This window comes from Eutrema salsugineum, unplaced genomic scaffold (assembly GCF_000478725.1).
Source record: "Eutrema salsugineum unplaced genomic scaffold, Eutsalg1_0 scaffold_10, whole genome shotgun sequence".
In the NCBI taxonomy this organism is placed as follows: domain Eukaryota; kingdom Viridiplantae; phylum Streptophyta; class Magnoliopsida; order Brassicales; family Brassicaceae; genus Eutrema; species Eutrema salsugineum.
Genome location: NW_006256908.1, coordinates 10,591,201 through 10,617,093, shown reverse-complemented (window position 1 = coordinate 10,617,093; position 25,893 = coordinate 10,591,201). Strand labels below are relative to the sequence as shown.

At 35.5% G+C, this 25,893-nt stretch overlaps 8 protein-coding genes across 10 annotated transcripts; 2 read left to right on the top strand and 6 right to left on the bottom strand.

Moving 5' to 3' along the window:
• Nucleotides 1-779: 779 nt before the first annotated feature.
• Nucleotides 780-3,657, top strand: LOC18027907 (serine/threonine-protein kinase ppk15). The gene is made up of 7 exons (XM_006411201.2): nucleotides 780-1,320; nucleotides 1,477-2,029; nucleotides 2,114-2,393; nucleotides 2,475-2,582; nucleotides 2,666-2,944; nucleotides 3,049-3,192; nucleotides 3,277-3,657. The coding sequence occupies exons 1-7, from the start codon at nucleotides 1,050-1,052 to the stop codon at nucleotides 3,454-3,456; spliced, it is 1,815 nt and encodes a 604-aa protein (XP_006411264.1). The 5' UTR covers nucleotides 780-1,049; the 3' UTR covers nucleotides 3,457-3,657.
• Nucleotides 3,658-4,872: 1,215 nt separating this feature from the next.
• LOC18027906 (CTD small phosphatase-like protein) lies at nucleotides 4,873-7,155 on the top strand. The gene is made up of 6 exons (XM_006411200.2): nucleotides 4,873-5,294; nucleotides 5,983-6,111; nucleotides 6,218-6,338; nucleotides 6,422-6,503; nucleotides 6,597-6,750; nucleotides 6,860-7,155. Exons 1-6 carry the CDS (start codon nucleotides 4,995-4,997, stop codon nucleotides 7,034-7,036), a joined length of 963 nt encoding a protein of 320 aa, XP_006411263.1. The 5' UTR covers nucleotides 4,873-4,994; the 3' UTR covers nucleotides 7,037-7,155.
• Nucleotides 7,156-7,346: 191 nt separating this feature from the next.
• On the bottom strand, nucleotides 7,347-8,141 carry LOC18027905 (putative B3 domain-containing protein At4g03170). The gene has a single exon (XM_006411199.1). The coding sequence runs from the start codon at nucleotides 8,139-8,141 to the stop codon at nucleotides 7,347-7,349; it is 795 nt and encodes a 264-aa protein (XP_006411262.1).
• A 2,341-nt stretch (nucleotides 8,142-10,482) lies between these two features.
• On the bottom strand, nucleotides 10,483-13,084 carry LOC18027904 (phosphoinositide phospholipase C 6). Its single transcript, XM_024148090.1, has 9 exons — nucleotides 12,686-13,084; nucleotides 12,385-12,581; nucleotides 12,153-12,288; nucleotides 11,815-12,072; nucleotides 11,531-11,730; nucleotides 11,339-11,456; nucleotides 11,041-11,193; nucleotides 10,864-10,950; nucleotides 10,483-10,776 (listed from the first exon to the last, which is right to left on the bottom strand). The coding sequence occupies exons 1-9, from the start codon at nucleotides 13,082-13,084 to the stop codon at nucleotides 10,483-10,485; spliced, it is 1,842 nt and encodes a 613-aa protein (XP_024003858.1).
• A 1,134-nt stretch (nucleotides 13,085-14,218) lies between these two features.
• Nucleotides 14,219-15,167, bottom strand: LOC18027903. Its single transcript, XM_006411197.2, has 2 exons — nucleotides 14,844-15,167; nucleotides 14,219-14,743 (listed from the first exon to the last, which is right to left on the bottom strand). The coding sequence occupies exons 1-2, from the start codon at nucleotides 15,010-15,012 to the stop codon at nucleotides 14,418-14,420; spliced, it is 495 nt and encodes a 164-aa protein (XP_006411260.1). The 5' UTR covers nucleotides 15,013-15,167; the 3' UTR covers nucleotides 14,219-14,417.
• Nucleotides 15,168-15,896: 729 nt separating this feature from the next.
• Nucleotides 15,897-17,536, bottom strand: LOC18027902 (protein yippee-like). Of its 2 annotated transcripts, XM_024147994.1 has the most exons (6): nucleotides 17,425-17,536; nucleotides 17,208-17,303; nucleotides 16,629-16,672; nucleotides 16,411-16,519; nucleotides 16,222-16,277; nucleotides 15,925-16,140 (listed from the first exon to the last, which is right to left on the bottom strand). In XM_024147994.1, the coding sequence occupies exons 2-6, from the start codon at nucleotides 17,301-17,303 to the stop codon at nucleotides 16,053-16,055; spliced, it is 393 nt and encodes a 130-aa protein (XP_024003762.1). In that variant the 5' UTR covers nucleotides 17,425-17,536; the 3' UTR covers nucleotides 15,925-16,052. The 2 variants fall into 2 exon arrangements, with proteins under 2 accessions (XP_006411259.1, XP_024003762.1); XM_006411196.2 differs by having other exon boundaries at nucleotides 15,897-16,140; nucleotides 17,208-17,528.
• A 1,495-nt stretch (nucleotides 17,537-19,031) lies between these two features.
• LOC18027901 (chlorophyll a-b binding protein CP29.3, chloroplastic) lies at nucleotides 19,032-20,425 on the bottom strand. The gene is made up of 2 exons (XM_006411195.2): nucleotides 19,861-20,425; nucleotides 19,032-19,526 (listed from the first exon to the last, which is right to left on the bottom strand). The coding sequence occupies exons 1-2, from the start codon at nucleotides 20,371-20,373 to the stop codon at nucleotides 19,209-19,211; spliced, it is 831 nt and encodes a 276-aa protein (XP_006411258.1). The 5' UTR covers nucleotides 20,374-20,425; the 3' UTR covers nucleotides 19,032-19,208.
• A 965-nt stretch (nucleotides 20,426-21,390) lies between these two features.
• LOC18027900 lies at nucleotides 21,391-23,711 on the bottom strand. 2 transcript variants are annotated; one of them, XR_002896517.1, is made up of 4 exons: nucleotides 23,344-23,711; nucleotides 22,821-23,101; nucleotides 21,939-22,165; nucleotides 21,391-21,737 (listed from the first exon to the last, which is right to left on the bottom strand). XR_002896517.1 is itself a non-coding variant. In XM_024148025.1 (3 exons), the coding sequence occupies exons 1-3, from the start codon at nucleotides 23,621-23,623 to the stop codon at nucleotides 22,097-22,099; spliced, it is 630 nt and encodes a 209-aa protein (XP_024003793.1). In that variant the 5' UTR covers nucleotides 23,624-23,711; the 3' UTR covers nucleotides 21,748-22,096. The 2 variants fall into 2 exon arrangements, 1 of the variants encoding a protein (XP_024003793.1); XM_024148025.1 differs by lacking the exon at nucleotides 21,391-21,737 and having other exon boundaries at nucleotides 21,748-22,165.
• Nucleotides 23,712-25,893: the final 2,182 nt, after the last annotated feature.

Genomic DNA, 25,893 nt, shown 5'->3' with positions numbered 1-25,893 from the left:
TAGGAAAAATAAAAATTAAGTGAATCTTTAAACTGTGTATAAAAACCTTAAACATTAAATAATTCTGAACAGAAGGAGTAGTAAACTACTTATTCATAATATTTTTTTTAAATGTAGCATTGTAAGGGAAATCTGGAGTAATCTTCAAAACCTATAGCAATTCAAATATTCATATAATTTAAAATTTTTATAGTGGCTTGGTATAGCTGCTAAGTGAGATTTCATGATGAGGAAATTTGTTCTATGATCTGATTTAATAGGACAAATCTTTGCAACACGGCAAAAAATTGACGACATCTTTTCTAGAATTGATCTCCTGTGTAACATTAATTTCTCACGCTAGCAACTACAACTCCTTTAGTAACTTTGAAAAGTCTGGAGAAAATGAGATTTGGTAAACTGATGATGGTGTACGATTGATAGATTCGATCTTTAATAAAGCATAATAAATAATATCTATAGTGGAAGATTAAGATGTTTAATTAAAATAATAACAATCATCTGAAAGATTCTTCCTTTTTTCATTATTTTATTAAACTTTTGAATTCGATTTATTCCCAATATACAAGACAAAAAAAAAATGTTTAAAAATCCGTCGGTTCAAACATTAGAGTCAAAATACGCCAAAACAGTGATATCATTTACACATGTCAAAACATTATTAGTACACGTGTCAGTAAGGTAAAAATGAGAAAAAACCTCGACGTTGAAACCAATCAATCCCGTAACCTGAAGAAACCTTTTCCTCCAAAAAAAACCGGTAAGACAAGACATCGCACCATGTCCGTTATTGTTAGCTTTGGTCCTACAGAGCCAACAGAGAGTAGTAGAAGAAGAAGATGAAGATGAAGATCAGAGGTTTTTAGAGCTATACCTAACTTTAGATTAATCATCAGAGCATGCGAGAGACTTGAAGCTATCAACAACAATGGGTTTTACTCGATTCTCAATCACGTGATTTTGAAACTTTCTCTTCTATTTTCTCTCTCTCTCTCTCTCTCTCCGTCGTGTCTCTCGTTGCTCTGAAAAAACTCTCGTGACGGTGGTCCATGGAGGTGGATGTGGCATCTGTGCTTGAGTTTCTCCGGAGGAACGGTTTAACGGAGGCGGAATCTGCTCTGAGAGACGATATCAACGAGAAAAACCAACTCGCTTCTTTCGATTTCGAGAAGTTTCTGTTCCCGATTCCGCCTCCGATCAGAATCACCGCGGGTACTCTTCCTCCTTCTGTTACCGCCGGTGAAGATGCCGGCGATAATGGGTCCAAGTCTTCTTCCGACGACGAGTTCGTCAGCTTGGACTCTTCCACTTCATCTTCCGGTAACATTATATTCAATTGGCTAAATGTAGAAACCTTGATTCGTAATGTGTTAAAAAATCCGGCTTCAGTTTCTTGATTCTTGATCTGATTTCAAGAATCGAAGCTCAAAATCGACTTATTTAGCTAATTTGGATGAGATTTTTGCGTAAATGCAGGGTTTGTGAATCCGTATGGAGATGGTTCGTCATCAACTGATTCTCAGTCTCAGTTTGGGACGGCTCGTACATACCCCGAGTGGAGTGAGTTTTACTTGCAGACCAACAACAACGTAGAGACAGAAGATGAAGATGAGTTCATGTCTCCTGCATTTAGAGAATCTGATTTCTTCATCTTCCCTGCACTTACACAAGATAAGTTCATCACAGATAACCAATTCGAAGATAAGCTCGGTGTCTATGATAAATCATCCGAAGGATCACAAACCGAAGCAAGTCTTGATTACTTAGATAAGCCCTTTGTTCTCAACAACAATGTGGAGGACGACTCAAAAGATTACATTGGTCTGGATGATAAAAACTCTGAGCTCGAGAGAGAGTGTTTCGATGGGGAAATGTTGGGATTTAGTTTTGAAGAAGATACAAAAGATGATGATGATTTGAAGACCGGTGATCAAGTGAATGTAACAAGTGAAGAGATCGATGTTGTTCATGAGCTTGAAGAAGATGAATATGAAGTATTTAATCTTAGAATCATTCACTGGAAAAATAGGTATGATGATGATGCTTTGAAGCGATTTGATGAAATGAAATGTGTAAAAAGAATGTTTTGTAATCCTTTTTTGTTTTTTAACAGGACGGGTTTCGAAGAGAACAAGGATTTACCAATCGTGCTGAATTCAGTGATTGGAGGGAGATACTACATTACGGAATACATTGGTTCTGCTGCATTTAGCAAGGTGGTTCAGGCCCATGATCTTCACAATGGGGTCGATGTTTGCCTTAAGATTATCAAGAACGACAAAGATTTCTTTGATCAGAGTTTAGACGAGATCAAGCTCTTGAAACATGTCAATAAGCATGATCCTGCTGATGAACACCACATCCTGCGCCTCTACGATTACTTCTACCACCAAGTAAGAGATCATCTGGAATGACACGAATATCGTTTAACTTTTTTATCAGAGTTTCTAATTCTTGAAAAAATTGTGTAACAGGAGCATCTGTTTATTGTGTGTGAACTTCTACGAGCAAACTTGTATGAATTCCAGAAATTCAACCAAGAATCCGGAGGAGATCCATACTTTAACTTGACCAGACTACAGGTTCCTTGTTGTTTCCCAGACCCTAGAAAATGTCTTTAAAAACAAGGTTTTTATTATCTCTATTGATGTTTTTGTATCCTCAGGTTATAACGCGGCAGTGTTTGGATGCTCTTGTGTTCCTTCACGGATTAGGAATCATACATTGTGATCTCAAACCTGAGAATATACTGATAAAAAGCTACAAAAAATGTTCGATAAAAGTCATCGATCTTGGAAGCAGCTGTTTCCGCTCTGATAACTTGTGCTTGTATGTACAATCACGTTCCTATAGAGCTCCTGAAGTGATTCTCGGACTTCCATATGATGAAAAGATCGATTTGTGGTCTCTCGGGTGTATTTTAGCAGAGCTCTGCTCTGGTGAGGTACTGTTTGGTTTTCATTAAAAGTTTGTCTCTATGTTTTATTCTATATACAGAAGAAACTAGTGACAAGAATCGATCAATGTATATGTGTTTGATTTCACCAGGTTCTGTTTCCAAACGAGGCAGTAGCGATGATATTGGCTCGGATTGTGGCGGTTTTAGGTCCTATAGAAACGGAGATGCTAGAGAAAGGTCAAGAAACACATAAATACTTCACCAAAGAGTTTGATCTCTACCACCTAAACGAGGTAATACCATCTTGATTTTAACCGAAAGACCAAAGACTTGTTACTCGAATCTGATGCATTTTTTTTTTTTTTTTCGTGTGATAGGAGAGCAATGAGATTGAATACATAATCACAGAAGAATCTAGCTTGGAAGATCAGTTACATGTTAATGACGAATTGTTCGTAGATTTTGTAAGAAGTCTACTTGAGATCAATCCATTGAGACGTCCAACGGCTCTCGAGGCACTTAACCACCCTTGGCTCTCTTCTTTTTCTTACAATTGATTTTACGTTTTGTTTTCCTTTTTGGCGGCTTCTTGTGTTGTCTGGTTCTGTCTGTTTCTCCTGTTTTTTCCCCCTCGTGGAATCATGTCTGTGATTTTTTTTGGTCGCTTTGATTTGGTAATTGTGAGATTACATGTGTATAGAACTGTTTACATTGATTTCACATTGTAAATAGAAAGTTTGTGTTTTACAATAATAGACATTTGGTTCATAGTTTCAGTTACCGGTTGTTCTCGATCGAAACTTAACAGCTAAAACTAAAATTTGGACCAACGACCATAATATACATTTTATGATGACCAAATATGATACATCATTCTGGTGTCTACTCTCTCTGTACCAAATACCAATAATGGATTGTAGTAGTTGGAACAAACTTCCAATGTAGCATATGGATGGATACTAATACATTATACATATCATAAGAAATACTGTAAATACAAATCAAAAGCAAGTCGGAAAAAAAAAATACTAATCAAAAGCAATTATTAGTAGTTCTTTTTATAGCATCTGAACTGATACATTGCATAATGTCAAAGGTATAACTGTATAAGAAAGTGATGTGGTTCACAAAACAAAAACAAAATACGTATTGATGATAAAGATTGATCATGTCATTATGATAATTTTCTTAGGTTGCTATTGTAGATAGATTACCTACCAAATAAATAAAAAAATCTGTTAATATATGAATAGAAATCTAAAATTTAACAAAAATCTAAAATCTTAAACATAGACATTATCTAAAATATAAAATCTAAAACATAGACATTATCTAATTATGAAATATCATAAAAATACATTAAATTTTTAGATCAGTGTATTTAAAATAATTGAAATAAGTAAAAATAAAAACATAGATGGCATGAAAAGTAAGATATCATTTTTTTGGTCATGAAATCTTGTTTTATATATGTTGAATTGAAGATTCATACTTAAGATGATTGTTTTCAACTAATTAGTTTGCTATGTATTATTTAGTTTAATCAAATTTTAATTACAAAATCTTGTTTTTAGTGTTTTCTTCTTCTTAATCTATTAGTAATAAATGATTACTTAGTTTCAAATTATGTACCGAAGTGTAAACCGACTCTAAATCAAAACCAAACCGAAATAAATCCGGTTCAGCACCATCATCTACACTGGATTTAAAAATGGGGCGGGGGCCCAAAAGGAAAGATCCAAGGGAATGAGCGCAGCGCTTTCTTCTCTTTAAAATCTGTCTCTTCCTTCACCTTTCTCCCACCTTCATCTCCTCGCGCGTGTCTCCCACCTCCACTCTTCCCTCTAACCTGTAATAGACGTGGCTCTCACTCTCCTGAAACGGCGAGTGGACCATAGAGATCCTAAGAAATTAAAAAATTTGAAAAGACGTATTGCTGAAAAAGAGAGGAAAACCCAAAGTGAGAGCCCAAACTTTGATTGCCTCCTTTTCATCTTCTTCAGCTTTGTGTCGGGAACAAATCGAGCCTAACGATCTCAGCTTCGTTAGTCTTCGTCGTTCTCAAATAAACTGGATTGAAAAATCGGTCCGAGTCATGGCGGAATTGACTCAGGCCGATCTGGTTTACTCACCTCGGTCGCTTCAACTGTGGACTGTTTTGGTGAACTGGCTCGATTTTTTCTACCAATCATTTCTTAAAATCCTCCGTGCAATCTCTCGCCATCCTCTACTCTCTACCTCTTCCTCGTCCTCTGCCAAGTCCATCGCCGATGGTTTTAAACCCTTGCCAGTCATCGAGTTACCGGAGGTGGCGCCGGAATCACCCGTCACCGTGGGAATCGCTTCCACGAGAACCTCCAGCGAAGTCAAATTCGGTAGTATCCAGAGACTCACGGTATTCTTCTTCTTCTCGATTTTCCCAAGTTTTTGTTTTTAAGCTCTTTTATTAGTTTTGCTTCTATTAACTCTAGCTCTGTGTTATAAGAGAGGGAACGAAACTCAGAATTCGAATTAGGCTGCGTTCTGTTAAATTGTGTTCAATCCCTTACCAAAGCATAGATCCATCACTCTTACTAGCGTCATTCATAATTGAAGGCTTTTTGTTTGATTTGAGCTCTGCCTGAAGCACAACTCAATGTCTGTTCTATCTGCGGAATTGTCTGAGAATTGTAAGCTGAGTGTGGAAATCAAGTCAAAATCTGGTTTTGAGATGTTCAACGACTATGAGCTGATACCGTTTAAGCTACTGCTTTATCAAAAGAAACAAAAAAAAAAAAAACGACGGCTGCGATTGGAAATAAACTCGATTTATACACTCAGTGTAAACTTAGGAAATGTCTTTATCTACATTAGACTTGTATTTAGTTGGAATTTTCATACACTATTACTCACGTTGTAAGTAATAGTGTGCCTAAAACTGTAATTCGAGTTATAGACCTTGAAGTTCTGACTTTATGTTCATCATCACTGACCTTTATGGGTGCTCCCAATGTTATTTAGATTATGGTCAAGACAATGTGGAAAGTCGTTTAAGAAAGTAGCTATTGGTAGTGTTTTAAGTAGTCTGAGACATGGATTTGCAGGTAGTTCTCGACTTGGATGAGACATTAGTGAGTGCGTATGAGACGTCCAGCTTACCTGCCACTTTACGTACACAAGCTATTGAAGCTGGATTGAAGAGTTTTGAGCTGGAGTGCATATCATCAACCAAGGTTTCTTATTTATCACAAGTTTTTTCTTTGTTCTTAAGTTAAGTAACTATTGTTATGTTTTGCTTTTGGGGATGATTTTCAATAGTCTCACTTTATCTTCCTGAAGGAATGCAATGGGGAGCCTAAAATCAATTATGTTACAGTGTTTGAGCGTCCAGGGTTGCACGAATTCTTAGAGCAACTCAGCCAGTTTGCAAATCTCATTCTTTTTACCGCTGGTCTCGAAGGTCACTTGAGTTACAATTACTTCTCAGTTTTCTCTATCCTCTGTTCTCCGTCAAGTGGTCTAATACATTCCTTACATCTGCAGATTATGCAAGGCCGCTTGTGGACATAATAGATACCAAGCATGTGTTAGACGACAGGCTTTATCGACCTTGTACTGTCAGCACGTAAGTTTGCTTGCTTGAATGGGATGATCTGATCTGTCTTTTCCCTTGTTAGAGATTATTGTGATCCATATCTTGTGCTTTCCATAATATCAGGCAATATCGAGATCACGTGAAGGATCTGTTATGCGCATCAAAGAATATGTGTAGGACAGTTATAGTGGACAACAATCCTTACAGTTTTCTATTACAACCTCTAAACGGGATTCCATGTGTTCCGTTCACCGCAGAACAGCCAAATGATACTCAGGTATTTAAGTCCGAACACATTTCTTCCTAATAGTATTGATCAACGTTTTTTTTTATCCTCCCTTGGAATCTAATGAGATGGCACTATGCAACCATTAAACATGATGAAGCTGCTGGACATTATTCTTCCACTTCTTAAGCAACTCTCAGAGGAAGAAGATGTAAGATCAGCTCTTTACGATAGATTTCACATGCCTGAATGGTTTGAAAAGCAAGGCATACCAAGGTCATGCTGGACATCATCATCATCATCATCATCATCATCACAAGTCCCTGGATCCAGATAGTTGGAATCTCTCATAGCTCACAGTAATGGAAAGTGTTATTATTGGACCTGACTGTGTTTTGATGTTTTTGGAATGAAAATTCAAAGTCAAAGTCCGATCCGGTGTTACATACTGATATGATCGATTCATTCTTTAGGAGCTATTTTGCTTTATATTTATAGATGATTAACCGCGGGTTGGTCTACATGACCACATGTCCAGATCAAAAAAGAAGTTAAACAAACGAAAACCACCTAGAGTTAATATAAAAAAAAAACTTGAAAGCAGCCTCAAGCAAACCCTAGTAAAACTTAAAACACACGCAAAAACCCTAAGTTGGATTCGGGAAGACATCCTTGACGATCCTATCACTCAGAGGTTTCGTTATAGAAGGAAACCTAGTCTTGTGAATAGCGAAGCAAATCTTGCGAGTTATCAAGTGCCTAAACATCCTAATGGTGAGAATATCGCAATGCATCTGGAAACCATAATCCGTAAAGAATTCCCTCCATCCCGAAGACAAGACAGGCGTGTCCACACTCCACATCTTGAACTTCATCTCTCGAGCATTCCCGTCTGGTCCGTACACCGAAACATCAAGCCATCTCGTCCCGCTCGGAATCTCAGTCTTTTTCAGACGAGGAAACAGCCACTTCTTCACTTTCTCCTTCCCTAACATGAGCCTGTTTTGACCGACCTTCACGTCGCTCTCACTCATCTGCTTCTTTATCGGTTTGCCTAACCATTCCGCCACGTCAGCAACGCGGAATATCTCTCCCGGGTCGAGCTCAGTTTGGTTCCATGCCATGAGTCTATTCCTGGTTTCTTCGGAATCGTCTTTCTCCACAAATTTTCTACTCGTATATTTTTTTTTAATCTTCTTCGACTTTTTATTGATCGTCGTCTTTTGCTTTTTTTCAAGAGTTTTTCTATTCGTACACAGTTTTCGAGTAGTTTGACTTACTTGTTGTACTATTGGAATCGAAGGAACCTCATCTTTTATAGCGTCTTCTTCTTCTTCTTCTTGTGCCTGTTCTCGATAATCTCGGCTAAGTTGTAGTAATATGTACGCAGCTTCTATATCTTCTGGTGTATAACTTGTGGTTTCCTTTGTTGGAGTTGCCATGATCTCTCGCGTTTTCTCTATTTTTCTCTGTTTCTGCTTCGTTGCGACAATTTTTTGCTAGAGCTTTTTTCTTTTTTCTCTCTCTATTATATACTTTTATGTAAGACGTTTTTTACTTTTTCTATTTAGTTATTTTTTCATTCAGATAAATATTAACAATATGTAAAAAAAAAAGTAGAACAGTTTTAACATAAATACCGCTAATATTATATATTAATTTAATTAAAAAATAGGTTAGATAATAATATAAAGGCAACCGATCAGTGGAAGTAAAAAACGATAATAATAAGCGGTGTGTAATATCCATAATAATATAAAGGCAACCGATAATAATACTCTCAACAGGGTATTCTCTATTGTTTTAATTGAATTGAGGTTAACTGTTTTCCTAACCAAAAAAAAAGAGTCACGTAAGGAAAAAAATATGAAATTAAACAGGAAAAAAATTAAATTCAGGTAAACTGTATAAAAATAATTTACCAAATGTCTCATCATTGAGGAATATGCACGAATAGTTGGTCTGCATTAAGTGAAAAATGAGGCCTTTCTTGCAAATGTCCACAAATATTTCATACCCAAATGTCGAAAACACACAAATGTTCTGGATCGACCGAGTTTCGATTTATTGAATTGGATACAACAAAGTGAGAGAAACTCAGAATGAAGAAAATGTTCTCCAAAAAAAAGCTACTAGACAAAGTTCGGTGCGGTTTTGGCGGACGCTTCTCTTATTGAGCGGTCTTATTTGGGCCCATAAGCCCACTAGAGATATTAGCCTCTCCAATCGCTAAAGCCCAATATAAAAGTGTTAAATTACAAAATATGGAAGATTACTTCCCACATCGGAAACATTCAAGAATCTTATGTGGTATATAATAAGCTTGAGCTATTGCATTAGTTATCAACTGGCTTTGAAGTGGAATGCTTATGAATCTTCTGATAGAATCATTATCTATTACCCAATAGGGTACATAACCATTTACCCAATAGATTACTTGTTAACATGTTATGTAACACAAGTGTAGCTTCGTTAACAGAAAGTTTTGAGGACCAAGATCCAAGATTTTAAGAATCAGAAGTTTGCAAAACATGACCTTAGCTTCTGTCTCGAATCTTTCCTGATCCAAATAATTGTGAATAGGCTCCATGGATCATATAAAGAAGACTCTATGGATCATATAAATCCCTAGAATTCGAATCATTAATACACGATTCTTTCAAAACCTTAATATAATTTAGTTACCAACTGGCTTTGAAGTGGAATGCTTATGAATCTTTTTGTAGAATCATTACCTATTACCCAATAGGGTACATAACCATTTACCCAATAGATTACTTGTTAACATGTTATGTAACACAAGTGTAGCTTCGTTAACAGAAAGTTTTGAGGACCAAGATTTTAAGAATCAGAAGTTTGCAAAACATGACCTTAGCTTCTGTCTCGAATCTTTCCTGATCCAAATAATTGTGAATAGGCTCCATGGATCATATAAAGAAGACTCTATGGATCATATAAATCCCTAGAATTCGAATCATTAATACACGATTCTTTCAAAACCTTAATATAATTTCAAAATCAATAGATTGGTCAACAGCTTTTAATTGTTGGATTCGTGTAACACAAGTGTAGCTTCGCTAACAGGATTGAATTGCATATTTATAGTCTAATGCCTGAAAGAACCTAACAAATTCATAAATAAAGATGTCTCTGTTGTAGATGAAAGTTTTGAGGACCAAGATTCAAGAATCAGAAGTTTGCAAAACATGACCTTACCTTCTGTCTCGAATCTTTCCTGATCCAAATAATTGTGAATAGGCTCCATGGATCATATAAAGAAGACTCTATGGATCATATAAATCCCTAGAATTCGAATCATGTTTGATTTAATTCTTGTTTATTAATTTTAATAATAAGATATATATTATACAGTTTTTGGCAGGTGCTGGATTGGTGAGGTAATAAAGTTAAAGATGTTGGACTAGAGATTTGAATTTTTCAAAATAAAAACAGATAGTTTTATTAAACAAAAGAAGAGAAGAAATACTGTACGAGAGTATAAGGTGAATATCGTCGCCCTGATGCAAAATTCTATCATGAATTAGTGCAATAAGTAACAACTTTGCAAATTCCAAGTTGGATCATCTTACAATAGATTTTACACACTGAAAAAAAATGTAGACTATAATTTCATTTTCTTCAATATGTTAGGTATAAAAACACTATTGGAGATATCAGAGCAAAGATCAATTTGATCTTCAAGCTACATTATACAATACTTCAAAAGCTTTTCTAAAATGGTGCAAATTTTCTCTCGAACACATCCATTACTATTAAACCAAATCATTCGAAGATGAAACGCATCAGAAGCCGTACTGATTTCATTTTCTCCCCCTTCTTGTCATACAAAGGCACAGATCGAATCCCCGGTCTTAGTTCTGACACAGGCAAACATGTTTGTCCCCCAAAGTCATCCTTCTCAGACATATCATACTCTCTGACTTCGATCCTAAGCAATGCAAGCTCTGGAACTGTTAATGGAAAACTGAATTCCTCATCCCAAATTGGATACCAATTGTCTTCGATTATTTTTGTCTTCCTCTTTGCATTATCCGCTGGTACACCCACTATGAACATCTACAGAAGCTCACAAATCCGTAATCTGGAAAGGTTTTTCAGGTAATTTGAAGAAAGACCCTATTTGGTGAAATTGATTTATATTACCTTAGTGTAGAAATCAGGAGGAGAATATGCGTCGAAATGAGTGTGACTGAAATCTAGACGCCATCCATCTCCCATATACACTTTCACCTATTGAGAAACCGCGGCAAAATGATAAGCCATATGACATATGGAAGTTTTAAAATATCCGTCAAAGTATGTAGATTTTTGTTGGCTTGCCTTTAAAGTTTCTTTCACAGGGAGTTTCTTCTTAGGGTCAAAGACTTCGTCATGAAACCCTTTCTTCATCAAGAAGTTAGGTTTCTTGACATATCCGCAACCTCCATTGGCTCTAAACATGCCGTGCATCAACCACAGAGATTTCCCATATCCCTATAAACACAAATGATTTGTTATGCAGAGATATATCAAGTGTTTGTAAATGGAGATTGAACACTTAGGCTAAACCAACGCCAAAAACGGTAGCTTATGAGTCAATGTATCCTTAGACCTTCTAAAGCCTTAGTTTATTAATTACCTGCATATTGAATGCAATCATTTGTGCTCCGTGAGTCCAACCGATAAGCGGTTTGTAGTTTGAGGAGTTAAATCTTGTCCCTTTCGGGTATATCCGAAGCAAATTCCGCTGTGTAAACCTATAAAAACAACATAGAGAGATCATGTTGTAGCCCAAGTCTGTTAAAAGATTAGGATTATATTTTAGTATTACCTTACAACATCCTGACTGTTGGATGAACAAGTCCTGTCAAGTTCCTGCTCGCTTAAACTCAAACGTCTCACTTTATCAACCACAACTTTCATCTCTTCTTTCACAGTTCCCTTTGGTTTCCCGGCATGAATCGTGATCAACCTTTTGTATGCTGGTTTCTGATCTTCACTCGCTTCTTCGTCCTCTTGATCACTATCACTCTGATTCAAAACTGAAACTCAATTACAAAACAAACAAACAATGTAAGAACTTTCTTTTTTCCTGATTTCAAGTTCCGCTTTTACCTTGTTTTCACAATCTTGGTAAAACAACATACTTTCTAGTGTCTGAATCTCCTCTGTTCTAGGTGTTTCGTCCTCTGAAGACGGAGATGCATTACTATTATCCTTCTGTTTAACAATCGGGTTCCTCGATTCAAGATACTCTTTAGGTGGTTTAGTCGAGATGATTATCCGATGAAGCAATGAAGCAGGAGAAGGAAACTCTTCTAAGCTATCCGATTCAGGGTAATACAACATCTGCCCAAATATCTGCGTAGCCATCTGAAGAACGAAAACAAAAACCCGATCAAACAATATCGAAAAACAAACTGAAACTGATTCACAAGATAGAATTTTTATACCTCAGCGACTTTGGCTTGAAGATCAGCTGTAAGATGATCCTCTAAAGTGATGATAACCGGATAAGGCGAGCTAGAAAACGCGTAATCTCTAATCGATTTCAAGCATTTGATCAGCGGCACAGGCGTTGTGAGCGTTCTGATAAAGAAACAAGAAACCCGCGATTTCAAGCGTTTGATCTGAAAATGTTTTTAAAGAGAAGGAAGAAGAAGAAGAAGAAGAAAAAGGTTTGACCTTCCGTGAAGGACATTGATGTCTGTTCCAGTAGAGTTCGGCCAAAGATCAAGCTCGATAACTCGAACTCCTCTTTGCAAAGCTTTGATCACAGGGACTTCGCTGCAATCGCTGCTTAGTTGATTCCCTGTAAGATACGAATTGTGTCCTGTGTATATAAAGTAATGCGACAATGGAGCTGTCATGTCTTGATGCACCTGTTTCAACACAACACAAAACTTTCAACACTTTCGTACAAACATAAAGTTTCGATTTTTATTGGTGGGCAAGAGAAAAAAATTGAATTTTTTTGAGCATTTACGTGAGGCGTGATGGGAGGATTGAGATCGTCATAGAAGAGGAAATTGAAGAAATCGTCGAGGTCGAGCCCTTGTCGCGTGAAGCGCGTGGCGTGGTGTCTCCGTCGTATGACCTCGTCGATTAACCGTTGAGCCTCCGCGACGGTGGTTCCTGATTCGCCTTGGTGGTCATCGAGGAAACAGCAGAGCTGCTCTGCACCGATTACACCGGAGGATCCGTCGCCGTCGCTGGAATCTCCGTCGCCTCCTCCGCCGCTGCCGACGGCGAATTGACAGAAGGCGTCACGGACGTCGTCGGTGGGTTGGACTTCGTTGATCTTGAATTTACGGTTGAAGCATTTGAACATCTTGTAATTGTAACTCCCATTGTCATACGACTCTGTTTTCTTCTCCTTCCCCATTGTCTAAATCAAAAAATTATTAAAAAAAAAAAAGTTGAAAACTTTTCAAAATTTCGAATTCCGATTATTACTAGGGTTCCTTGGAATCCAAAAATTTGTTCTTCGGAATCGAAGAACTGAGATTTGGGGATTTGCGTATTGAAGATGAGGAGAAGGAGAGTCCCTATAAAAGAGGAGGTTTTGAAGCGGGATCGTTTGTCTTTTGTCTTCTTCTTTTATTTCGAGTCTTTTTTGAAAATGTTCCTACCTCTTCGTTTTTTATTTTTATCTAAAACTGTTTTCATCAAAAATCAATATTACGTATCTTTCTTCTTCTTCATTTCTTAGTGAAAGAAAAAGATATCTTAAAATTACTAATAAGAGATATTCTTAATTATAGTTTGTTTTTTTTTTAGATTTTTTTTAGTTAGTAAAGGTTCTTTTCTTCTTTTTTCTACTCTTTTTAGGTGGGAAATTTTGTATTAGTCTAAGAATAAGATTACATTCTGTTAGATATGTCCAAAAGGGGGTTGCTTCCATGATCTCATAGTTCATATGTGGAGTGCTTTACTTTTTACTCAATGACTATTTTTTTACTTAAGTTCGGTTATTCAAATATGTATTTTAATAAATTCTAAAAATCGTATGCAGGACTCGTCAAAACGAAATCATGCATACTTCATCTACATCACGTCGACCTTGGATCTGATTTTATAATATTGAAAATTTTATTACGTTTCCCTTTAAATCCACTTTGTGTGTGTGATTAGAGAATAATGTTTTTCCTTATATGTAATGGATTTATATGTAATGGATTTATGCATAATGATTTATTCTCTAACGTTAACATCGTGGTTTAGTTTCTTAATTGTGAATTGTAATTGTGATTGGTACTAATCCGTATTAGAAAAGGGGAGAGACGTTGTTTTTTATATATAAGATTTATTCACTTATGTTTACCCCAAAAAAGAAAAAGATGTATTCACTTTTAATGGAAATACTCAAATGCAAAAGTGTGGTTAAAAGAAAGAATCCAGAAAACAGAGTTGGTGACAAGCTTGTGTTGCTGCTAAATTTTAAAAAGATTAAATTTGTTTTTCAGTGCTTCTAAGCATTTGCTCTGATTATATGCCAGTGTGATCAATATTACTGTATTACCAAAAGTATGGAAGATATGTTTTAAAAAAAAAGTATGGAAAATACGTTTATGTTCTTACACTGTGAATATGATAAACAATGTAGAGAGACTCAACATAGTTCTGTGACTAGAGCGCCAGCTAAACAAGTGAGGAACATAAAATGTTAACACATGCTTTTTCCACAAGTATCAGTTGTTTCTTATTAAATCTTGTGTTTACATGTCGGCTTTACGAGATTGGGATAATCTTGAACTGTAACCATGTAACTTGATACTCCCTGAGGTGTAGACACGGAAGCCATTTCTGGACGAAACAAGTTTGATACCTTTGTGTATATTGGATTTGGAAAAAGTCTTATAGCAGCTCTGATAGTGCTTAGGCACATGTACTGGTTTGATGAAACATGCCTTTTCCAAGTGAGGAATTGCGTGAAGATGAGAAGGAAGATGGATAACAAATTCTCCAAAGTCATCAGTAACAGCTTTTACCCATTTTGATCTCTTTTTGAATCCAGTATGGCACTTGATAGCAACAGTGGCACCTTTGTCAGATCATGTAAATTAGTTTAGATGATGTTTAATTATGTGTAAACATGAAAAACATAAGACTTAGACGCATAGACATATATATAGAGAGAATACCTGAAACAGGGGTGTTGCAGAGAATAGAGCCGGTGATAACTACGGAGGAGAGTTTGTGTTCCCCATAGCCATTCATCTCAGCCATTTCTATTCTGCTCCAAAACTTGCCTGCAGCTGCGAATGATCCTTTGAAGAAGATGAAGAAGAAGAAGAAGAAGAAGCTCCTCATTTTTAAAAGTCTCAATACGTTACTTTTCTTTAAGAAATGAAAATAAGCTTGTGAATGTAGATATGTGTGAAGAGGATGGATTTTAAAGAAAGCAAATGGTCAATATGTAAGACTCCATTTGGTTGGCCTTTTTCTGTGAGTGATCTCAATGTGTTATCTCAGCTAACTACATTTAGGATATAAATAAAGTGGAGTAGTTAGCAGGAAATGAAGGAACAAGCCTACCATCACCGAGAAGACTGATCAATATTGACTTTTGTGGGTTTGGTCAGTAAGCACTAAAGCAACCATGAGTTAAAGGATTTGTTGACCTATACCAACATTTTCTCAAAAGGAAGAGATCTCAGTCTGTTACAGGTCCATCACCTTTTATGGGCCTCCAAACTTGGAGATTTGACAACTTTTTGGCCCATTAGCCAGTGATCGATGCAGTCTGACTGTGGTTAACTCTTTCCGACCCAATAGTCTGCTGCAATTCCAACCGAAATCATTGTTTTGGTCCAGTTAGACAAACCGGAGAAAGACATTTAACTGTAGACATTCAAGTCTTTGCCTTGACTTGTAGAAAGGAAAGAATAAAGTCCAAGTCTGTCTCCTTGATGGTCTGGTCTGACTTTTCTCCCATAATTATTCTGTTGTATACTAGTAATGTAGTCAATCAATTTGTATAGTCGTTAAAATTTAACTGAATCAAATTGTTTTCTTCTTTTTTTGTCAGCTCAGTCTCTGGATTGATTTCTTTATATAGTTTTGGTTTGTTTCAGCCGAATTAAATAGTGATACCTCTTCCTTGGAATACTTTGTTACAAATTCATCCGTAATATTGAAGTAGATTTCATTTGATATTAGAATGTAAAGAAGCATATTTATGAGATAAGATTACATTACATAGAACCATGACTTTATTTACTGAAGAGATTCCAGATAATGAGGCAAGAGAAGACAGAGTTATTGTTAGTCTTATGATAACAACAAATTGGAATGGAGGTTGAAGAATTTACATTTACAAGGAAAGTCAAATCAGAGGATAGAGAGATGATTCAAGCTTCATCTGCATCACTTCCACCTATATGCCTTCCATGGCTACTCACCCAGTAGTTGCTACCATCAGGTCCCGATATCTTAAATCTGTCACAACAATTACCATATTTTATGTCAAACGCGATGAAAAATTCATCTTCTTCCTGAAATGTTGGAAATATATATAACCTTTCAAGCACTGATTTTCCTTCTTTGTACTTCTGACTCTTCTCATGAGCAGTCTCCTAATAAAAACAGAACACACAACCAAAAGACATAAACCAAAACTAACTATATCAAGAAAGATATCCGATGTTCTTTCCACAAAAGAATCGAACACGGATAGGTTCTTTTAAAATATGTGATGTTCTTGCTTACGTATCTCCATCCAACGATTGATCCACACGAGACACAGAAAATGTCAGCCACTGTATGTTTTCCAGTCATCATCATTCTTTCCTCAGTCACTCCAGTTGAAACATTCGCACTAAACCAGATCATCATCAGCAATGCCAGCTCAGTTTTAGGAGTATATGATCATCATCAGTTGACTTTTAGAAATCTTTAGGTGCCTTAGAAATCAAATAAAAACTTACACTTTATTGAAGAGATATGCTTTCCCATGCTTGCAGTGAAAAGACTGAAACAAGATGGATTCTTTAAGTTTCTCAAAAAAGACTGAAGCTACTAAACTAAGCTCTCACTGATCAGCTAAAGAATAAAAGAAATCTAATCTTGTTTCGCTCATATCAGCTAAAGGGAAGCTAAATGTTCAAAACTATGATTGGAATTATACAACCAATGAAATTATTATTGAACCAATTATAGAGTGGGCAGATAAATACAGATATTAAACCATAAGCTCAACAATGTAGCAACTTAAAACTCAAGGATCTTCTTCATATCATGATCCAGTTCCCAGAAATAAGATTACAGAAAATTTATCTCAAGTCATAACTAAAGCTAATCAATACATAAAAACAACTCTTCTAGAGAATCTTGTGTCACTGAAAATCCTCTCAAATTCAAGGAGCATGCAGAAAAAAAAAAAAAAAAAAAACAGATTGATCACAAACACCACAAACCCATAAGAATATTTTTTATCCAGATATATCATGAATTAAGAAAAAAAAAACAGATAGAGAGATTGGGAGAGGTGAAAAAGAGACAAAAACCTTGGAGATGATGTCTTCGTATAAAGCAAGATGAGTCTTACAGTGTTTGCAGCTATAGATCTTCCCCTCCAGGTTCACCACAAAGAGCCTCCCCATCTTTGATTCAAACCACCAATTGAATCGAGTCAATATAAAAAAAAACAACCAAAATCAAAACAGAGTTTTCGATCTTAACAAGAAAACTTTTTTTTTTTTTGCTTTATACGAATCTCAATACTTTATTGGGTTTAATTGATGGTTGTTGTGTAGTTAGCAAGGAATGTGGATGGGCAAGGTATAACGTCTGCTCTCAATTATTCACTTTTTATTTTCTTTTTCTTCTTCAACCCAGAAAAGTGGAACAACGTGTACTCTTCACCAATTGCATTTTCTATATATTCATATTCTTTTTATTTTATTATAATACACTTAAAGGGAATTATTACAGCATCTTTCTTACACTTTATACACTTGTCTATTCTATTTGGAGATTTCCTTTAAATTGTCAATTGTTTTTGCATTTCAATTTTCAATAGTAAGAGTGCTGTAAAAGTAACAAATAATCTACTTTTTGTGTACATGTATATACTAACAGATAAGTAGATAACTGAAGTTTTGGAGTATCATGCAAATTTGAACAGTATTTTATTATTATTAATATTCAAGAAGTGACAAGCCCAAGTTTGACCAAAACTAAGTTTGCGATTACGTGACGAATAATCACAGAAATATTCTTCTCCCTTCTATTATTTCATTATCAAGAAAAATATCATATCTTCTCAAGAATACGACAAAATCATTATTTCCTTTCAAATTTCTTTATAGGCCATTATTTGTATGTTCAAGTTAATCGAATCTCGCGATATCATAATATTTTAAAAATGTTGAATATCCACAGTATACCATATCGTTGGGGTAAAATAGTAAATGATTCTAAATAAGCTTTGGATTTTGAAAAAGAGAAGAAAAAGATGATGCAGTGCTATATGTATGACTTCATTACATTTTGCTTGGTATAAAAACTTATACAATTTTTCTTTTTTGGTCAACAAAAACTTACACAATCTTACAATATACAGTATAGGTAATATTGAGATATAGACTTGGAATCCTCTGTATGAGAATGGAATGATAAACCCTGAATTCATAAATATCTTAACACTCCAAAAAGCAAATGTAACCAATAGCTAGAATGAAATCAGACCAGCTAAAGTTACTAAACCATACGATGTACTACATTATATAAATATACTCATATTGTTAATATTAGGATCCGAAGTCTCGCGAAATCACGTAAAAAAATAAATAGCTTCTATTTTATATTTCTTCATATCCACTTTCTTTTTTTCTTTTTCTTTTTTTCATATCAACTTTCTACATAGACAACAAACCTTACATGCGTAAATTATACGTGAAACCTCATCATACTCATCATGTTGTTGAAATCCTCATTTATTATGGAATCACATCTTTGCTACTTGCTAGTGGAATGTCGAAATATGGACACAAAAGCCTTGGTTATAACATCGTCTAATTGATATTCGGTTTTTTTTTTTGGCTAAATTTTGATACTCGGTTTCGACGTGCGTTAATGACCCACTTTGCAAATTAACATATTAGATGTTCAATATTCACTAGAATACTAATAATGTGTAATGTACTAATGTAGCTGAATTGTATATCAATATCATCGTGTCGTAAGATTGTTAAAGACGAATATTGATTTGTTAATGCAGCAATATGGTCAAGCAAACTTCTTTAATTACAAACAGACAACAATTGAGATCAGCAATATAACCCGAAAAGATATTTGCATAATTTGGATTCTTCTTACTATACTACTAGTAACAGACAAATCGACAGATCTAATAATCCAATTCGAAAAACACCAAAACAATAAACAAACTCATTTAGATTAACACGGCTTGAGTACATCTCAACCTCTTTAGTCTTTACCATAACATGCATTATAAAGCTTTCATTATTTAAGAAAATACTATAATTTAAAGATAGAAAGGCTCATTAATTGTTAAAAGTGGCGATGAAGCTGATAGGGCCTTTACCGGTAAAGGCTGCCTGAAGACCAAAGATGAGAAATGCGACCATAGCGAGACGAGAGTGTTTAATCTCTGCCAGCTTCAAAGTATCCAACTTCTCTGGGTCAGACCCGAGTCCAAGCGGGTCAAAATACCCACCCGGGTAAATTCGTTTCTCAGGATCCAGCTCAGCGTTACGCTGGAACTCGATGTACCCGACCACTAACACCTCAATCCATATCAACGTCGTCAACGAAAAAGGCAATGGCTGTCCCAAATACGACGAACCTTCCACCAATTCCACCTATATAGTACGTGTTTCATCAAGTAAACCAACCAAACCGAATTTTCATCAACTCTAAACCAAACCGAATATCATATTACTCGAAACGGTACCAAATCTAACTCAAACGGTGCCAAATAAACCGAAAACTATTATTAGTTCATTTTCTTAATTCAGAATCGAATTTTCAAAACCAAAGCAAATTGAAAATATTCACACTATCTGAACCCGGATAAAATCCGATTTAAATTTAAGCCTAATTTCAATGACTACTTGTCAATCATGCAGAAACTTGTATCTTAGTTCAACGACTGACACGTGGACAACTATGTCCGTAACGAATAACTGAGCGTACCTTTCCGGCGTCTTGCCAGGCGATCCCGGTGAGAGCTTCGACGGCGATGGCGCCAAGCGTGCCAAGCATGGCCCACCTTCCATGGATCAACTCGCATTCTCTGAACCGTTGGATCCCAAAGACTTCAGTGTACGGCTGAAACGGCGTCGGGTTAATCTCCGACGAGTCCTGGATGATCCCGATGACTTCACCGGCCACGTTCTTGGCAAGGTTCTGATCGAGCCCGTCGAAATCGTACTGAAGATACTCCGCCGGTTTACCTAAACCGAACGGATCGAATCCACGGTCTCCGATCATCGATCCGTCTAGCCATTCCGGTGGTTTTGCGCCGGGGAACCAAACTAGTCGGTCTCCGTCGTCTTGGACCTGCCTCGATTTCTTCGGCGGTGGGGCGGGTTTCTTTTTTCCGAAACTGAACCCGAACCGGGCTTGGACTCTACCGGTTCCGGGTCTCGGATCTTGAATCCGGATCCCAAAGATACCCGAGGCTGCTGCTGCAGTGGTGGTGGCCATATGAATTGTTTTTGTGTCGGTGTGATTCTTTCTGCTAAGTGACTGATGAATGAATGTTATAACATATAGTTTTTTTTAATAATAATAGATTTTGGTATAAAATAAATGGTAATGTTTATATGTGATGGTAAATGTAAGAAGCCTTATCTTAGCGTTATCTTATGAGAGTCACGTACTGGTCTCTCTCTTGACCTTTTATTCTTTTGTGGTGGCTCTATTTTCAATGACGTTTCACTTTTTCTCTGTGGTCCGAAACTCCGAATGGTTGGTGTCTCCATTTAAGGTTTTCCTTTGTTTTGTTTTTATTTGTTTTTAAGGATTTCTTTTGTCGATTTCACAAAAAGAGAAAAGATTGGTCCCAGTTGAAAATTTCTCTTCACTAAGCCCATTGGCAATAAAGCCCATTAGTAGACGACTTTACAAAGGAGTACAGAATCATAGAATTATACAACCCTTCTTAATTCAAGCCCCTTAAATTCGTGTGCGCTCCAATCCAATTGTTCAATATGGTCTAGTCCTACACTAGTTTTGTATAGAACTTTGGCCTCGGTTTTTCTTTGTTTGGCAAATACTTCGGAATCGGTTTGTGTTTGGTTTTCATATAACTAAAATACCTTAATATGAATGATTTTCAAAGGATATTTAGGTTTTGATTTGATTTCTTCTATTTTCATACAATTCAACTCAATTTCCAAAGGTTTTTTTTTAAAAATAAAATTTCCTAGATGGACCTAAAATTCCTTACGGTTTTCAAATCGGTGTTTAGATCGATCGAATCAATCAAACCGAATTGGTGTCGATAACTCTCTATTTACGGTAAGGTTAGTTTTTTAATATCACTAGGTTTTTAATAAGAGTTTGCAGTAAAAAAATACGATAAGGATAAAGAAAATTCAGTGAACCTGAAGTTTCACAGACTTTCTTATTCACTTATTAAATAGATTGAGATATCGTAAAATAATGTAAATATCTAGATTCTTGACTATGAATTAAGTATATGATCGTAGAAACTAGAAAGGTTGCTTTATAAATTTTGGTGACGTATAAAGGCATTCACGCCTGCTCGCAATTACAAACACAAGATTTTAAACCAAAAAAGTACAAACATAAATAAAGCGGAGAGAGGATTTAAACAGATGCCTTGGGCCTCTTCCCATTGATCAACTCTAGGGTAACACAAAATAAACAAAGTATACTATATCATTTACAAATTACCCTGACTAATCTAACATTAAAGCTAACCACTGCTAAATCATCGGAGTTGTCTTACATTTTTTTTTAAAAAGTCGTTAGGTTATATAGGCTCCATTCCCTTATCTGTTCCTCCCGCCTGTTACAGACAATCCTGTGGATTTTTCTGTTAACTGAAAAAACGAAAGACAGATATAAACAATATTATCAGCAAAACAGCTCTCAACTTGGTTACCTCCACATATTTTTATATCATTCCGCAACTAATAATACTTACAAAAAAACCTTATAGAAATCATTTTTATTCACGAGAATGTGTATATATATTACGTAAGCAAGAAAAAAAAAGAGGATTATGAGATTAGGTTGGTTACCTGAAACTTAAAAGCGAAGGAGTTGATGAGTCAACACCGAAAGGCAGAACAAGCTACATTTATACGTCGTATTTTTATATTCACATTTACATAGTATGTGTCATGTGTGTGTTATATACATATATATGTACAAGTATTAATTCTCTTGAAATACGTCTCTATTTGAGTCTCTCTTGTTGGAGGATCTTTTGGTATCTCGGGTACACGTTCTTATTACAAGCTGAAACCTGAAATTGAATTTAATCAAACAAATAAACCTGATTACTTTTCCCACTGGATTATAATAACTATTTAACTTATAATTTAAACAGGATAGGTTTTGTATCCTTTTATGAAAAAATAATCATGAAGCATGCGTGACGTGTGACGTGTCATGTCAGATTATTTGATTAAAAAATCTTTGTTTTAAAGAAAAAAAAAAGGATTAGGTTACGTGCCACACGGGCACACGGTTTTCACATGAAATTCTAACGTATATTATACAAGAAGTCTAAATTCAAATTCAATTTTGTTTTCTGTTAGAAAGTTAATACGGGAGCGAAAATTCAAAAGCTTCAAAATCCAACCAACAAGTTGGAGAGAAAGATGATCTCGTTGAGTTTCTAGAATCCCAAGAGGGCCAAATGTGTCAAATTAATTTATGTTACATATTCAGACATTTGACTATTACACCCATCCACATGCTTTCTCTGACCCAGTCTGGTTTGGATATCTTAGTGCAGGTAAAAAATCTAAAATCTAATTCATCCTAGATTTGAAAAATAATACAACTTGGTATTATTGGGCCCTATCTTTCAATGTAATCAATTAAAAAAATAAATAAAAATAAAAAATAAATATTTCTGTAACGGCGAAGAAGAAGAAAGACGAAAGTGGACTTACGGCTTCGATGTCGATTTTGAAGACGAGGAGCTTTCTTCTCTCTCTACAACTCGTTCGATACGCGACAACGATGTGACCGATGGCTAAAACCGACGAGCAGAGGAACAGAGCCACTTCCGCCGCCCTGAAGTAATTACCTCCGCCGTCTCCGATCGCCGGCTCGCCGAACACGAACGCCGCTTTTAACGACACGTAGATCAGAGACGAAACTGAGCAAATCATCGTTATTGTCAGATACGGTCCTCTCGATAACTTGGGTCCATCGCAGAGCCCATAAACGCCTGTTTCACAAAAAATTAAATAAAAAACAAGTCTTTTCAGTTTCTCGGTAAAAGTAAACTCCACAAGATCTCGACTTTAATGAAGAATGTGTGAAACAGAGTATATTTCGATCTCTGGATTCTTCAGAAACTTAACACCAATCCTCCCTAATTCAACTAAGTCAGAGTTGTGAGCTTTTAAATTGAACAGAGCAATTGATTCAGAGTGATGGGCTCTTGCAAAGTTTGAATCTTTTACTCACAGAGTATAATGGCGGATCTAACGATGGAGATTAAGGGAATATCGATGAGGGAGTGACGGAAATCGTAGTTGGTGAGATGAGAAGAGAGATTCGTCGGCGGAGAGAGGCGGTGGAGGAGGGCGGAAGGTAGGAGAGCGTCGGCGACGGCGAGGAAGATGGGAGCAGAGACAAGGAGAAAAGAGAGGAACATTGTGAACAAAACGAATACAGTTTTGATTCCTCTCCATAGTGATGACCAAAACCTTCTGCTTCTGCTAATCTCTTCTTTACTAAAACCCATATCGAATTAGATTGCAGAAAGGATTTTGCTTGGAGTGTGGATTGTTTTAGAGAGAAGGTGTTCGGAGACTTTTGAGGGGGGTTTTAAAAGGTGGACGATACAAAGTGACGATGACGACGAGGATGATGGTCAGATAAATTATATAATAACAATTTCCTCGGTGGACTTTGGAAAATTTAAATGAATATAGGAATTATTGCATTGGTTTGGTAAAAAAAATCTTTTTTTTGGGCGTAGGTAATTTCTATCTTTCTATATATCAATCATTATTAGTAAATTTGAGTTTTCTCTATAAACGTCTATTTAATTCAATTATAATTTTTTATTTATATATAATTATATACATATATAAAAACATTATTTCTTATCGACGTTGTCGTGTGTGTAACTTACTATAGTATGATATGAATCACATTTTCCCATTTTTAAAAAGCCAACGAGACGAAAAGACAATGGGGTAAAAAAAAAAAAGACTATTGTGATCAATCTTAGATGAACAGATAAATACTACAGTGCAACCGTGCAAGGTTTTTTCTTTTCCCAGGTAATTAATTTGGTGTCCGATTGAGTTTATCCAAATGTTTAATTAATAGAATATTTCCAAGTAAAAGGACAATAATTGTTTCCAAAAAACTGGAAAAAAAAAGAATATAGATTGCTGGAGTATGCTGATTTTTTATATTTCTCTATTAAAAAATCTTGATGGTCATTTTTTTTCATTTCTTTGTGTATATGTGTCTTTACACAATTTCATATCATCTTCTTTAAGATAAATCATAAATTATAGAAGGTCGACGAAGTAAAATGAGATGATGACGAGTCACATTGATGAGTAAGCTTTAATAGATAAAACTATATTTTGAAATCATATAGTAAAAAACTCGATTAGGATACATTTCGATTCATTTTATCTTAAGATAAGATTAAGAAAATTAGCTCGCTGAAATTTCTGATAACAACAAAAAAATCCGGAGAAGATGTTCGAAAAACGCAAAACAAAATCCTGAATAATTAGAAACTGAAACATGCTAGAAAGAAAATGTTGACAGAAACTTCCTGGTCTTGGAGTCCTTTGACTAGTGGATTCAGGATTCTCCAGAGCTGACTATGACTTATATTAAATTTCTTAAAAAAATGTATTCTAGTGTTCAGGTTTTAGCTTCCGTGTAATAACGGTAATACCTAAATAGCGTGAGGCATAGAAAACTTTCAAGAGTTGGAACATTTCTTAGTTGCTTTTTTTTTTTTAAATGAACTTTCTTAGTTTCTTCTTGTTTTCATTTGATATGGAGTCGAATACTTTAAAAATGACAGGTTAATGTTTATCGTTTTTTTGGAAATTGTTATTAATAAAATAATGTTAGGCCCATCCTCTCGCACCGAAGAAAATGAACCGAGACTCGTTAACACAAACAAAAACGGGAATGGAGGAACCGACCGATTTTAGCCATGTGACCACATGCCGTTTATTGCCCAAACGTCGTATATCGAGGCGCTATTTACTTATTTTTTAATTTTTGTTTCATTATACATTTCACATATAAAAACGAAAAAGTGAATCGAATCCAACTTTCAATAACCATTTTCTGTTGGTTGAGATCTTCAACGTTTTCTCGTCTAATGCTACTAAATAAATATAGGGAAACGAAATTTGTGATTGCTTTTTCTAATCAAACTTATTTTGTTTTTGTCGTCTCTTGTCAAACTATTTTAAACCGTTAATATGAATTTGCTTGTCAATTATATTGCCAATTTAGTATTACACAAATACACTATAGAAATCCATTATAATTGATGGTAATTGGAATGTATATATGGTAAGCCAAACATATTGGGAGATTTCGCAAAGGGATCAGAAATTTCTTTTGAAACTCTTTTTATAAACCAACTTCTTTTGTGTAAGCCAAACATATTGGAAGTTTTATTTTGCCAGCTGATAATTCTAAATCAGACTAAATATAAATATATTCTTACCTGGAATACTATCAAATTGTCATATTCTACAGCTCAAACTCCATAGATGAGGATAACCGAACAATAGTAAATTGATTTGGTATGTATCAAATAGCAAACTCGTGTAATATATGCTATATTTCTTTGAATGTGTGTAGCAAGTAGGAACAGTCAGATTTACGAAAAAAAAAAGAACAGTCAGATTTACATTTCAACAATATATGAGGATATACAGTATGCAGGAATGCATGCATGAAGTTGAAACCTATCAAATGTAGGACCAACCAAAAAATAAATTTCCATCTATAAAAAGTAGG

Bases quoted from the DNA above. Each gene is read 5' to 3' on its own strand.
- LOC18027907 (XM_006411201.2), top strand. From the start codon at position 1,050: ATGGAGGTGGATGTGGCATCTGTGCTTGAGTTTCTCCGGAGGAACGGT. The intron at 1,321-1,476 runs GTAACATTATAT...GCGTAAATGCAG, and splicing joins CTCTTCCACTTCATCTTCCG to GGTTTGTGAATCCGTATGGA. The intron at 2,394-2,474 runs GTAAGAGATCAT...ATTGTGTAACAG, and splicing joins ACGATTACTTCTACCACCAA to GAGCATCTGTTTATTGTGTG.
- LOC18027906 (XM_006411200.2), top strand. From the start codon at position 4,995: ATGGCGGAATTGACTCAGGCCGATCTGGTTTACTCACCTCGGTCGCTT. The intron at 6,112-6,217 runs GTTTCTTATTTA...ATCTTCCTGAAG, and splicing joins AGTGCATATCATCAACCAAG to GAATGCAATGGGGAGCCTAA. The intron at 6,504-6,596 runs GTAAGTTTGCTT...CCATAATATCAG, and splicing joins CGACCTTGTACTGTCAGCAC to GCAATATCGAGATCACGTGA.
- LOC18027905 (XM_006411199.1), bottom strand. From the start codon at position 8,141: ATGGCAACTCCAACAAAGGAAACCACAAGTTATACACCAGAAGATATA.
- LOC18027904 (XM_024148090.1), bottom strand. From the start codon at position 13,084: ATGGGGAAGGAGAAGAAAACAGAGTCGTATGACAATGGGAGTTACAAT. The intron at 12,073-12,152 runs GTATAAAAATTC...TTCGTTCTTCAG, and splicing joins TTCAAGCCAAAGTCGCTGAG to ATGGCTACGCAGATATTTGG. The intron at 10,777-10,863 runs GTAATATAAATC...GAGCTTCTGTAG, and splicing joins CTCCTGATTTCTACACTAAG to ATGTTCATAGTGGGTGTACC.
- LOC18027903 (XM_006411197.2), bottom strand. From the start codon at position 15,012: ATGAGGAGCTTCTTCTTCTTCTTCTTCTTCATCTTCTTCAAAGGATCA. The intron at 14,744-14,843 runs GTATTCTCTCTA...GATCTGACAAAG, and splicing joins CTGCAACACCCCTGTTTCAG to GTGCCACTGTTGCTATCAAG.
- LOC18027902 (XM_024147994.1), bottom strand. From the start codon at position 17,303: ATGGGGAGGCTCTTTGTGGTGAACCTGGAGGGGAAGATCTATAGCTGC. The intron at 16,673-17,207 runs GTTTTTGTCTCT...ATCTTGTTTCAG, and splicing joins ACGAAGACATCATCTCCAAG to TCTTTTCACTGCAAGCATGG. The intron at 16,278-16,410 runs GTAAGCAAGAAC...TGTTTTTATTAG, and splicing joins CAATCGTTGGATGGAGATAC to GAGACTGCTCATGAGAAGAG.
- LOC18027901 (XM_006411195.2), bottom strand. From the start codon at position 20,373: ATGGCCACCACCACTGCAGCAGCAGCCTCGGGTATCTTTGGGATCCGG. The intron at 19,527-19,860 runs GTACGCTCAGTT...CGTACTATATAG, and splicing joins CCTGGCAAGACGCCGGAAAG to GTGGAATTGGTGGAAGGTTC.
- LOC18027900 (XM_024148025.1), bottom strand. From the start codon at position 23,623: ATGGGTTTTAGTAAAGAAGAGATTAGCAGAAGCAGAAGGTTTTGGTCA. The intron at 23,102-23,343 runs GTGAGTAAAAGA...TTTGTGAAACAG, and splicing joins TAGATCCGCCATTATACTCT to GCGTTTATGGGCTCTGCGAT. The intron at 22,166-22,820 runs GTAAGTCCACTT...ATTCAATTTCAG, and splicing joins TCAAAATCGACATCGAAGCC to GTTTCAGCTTGTAATAAGAA.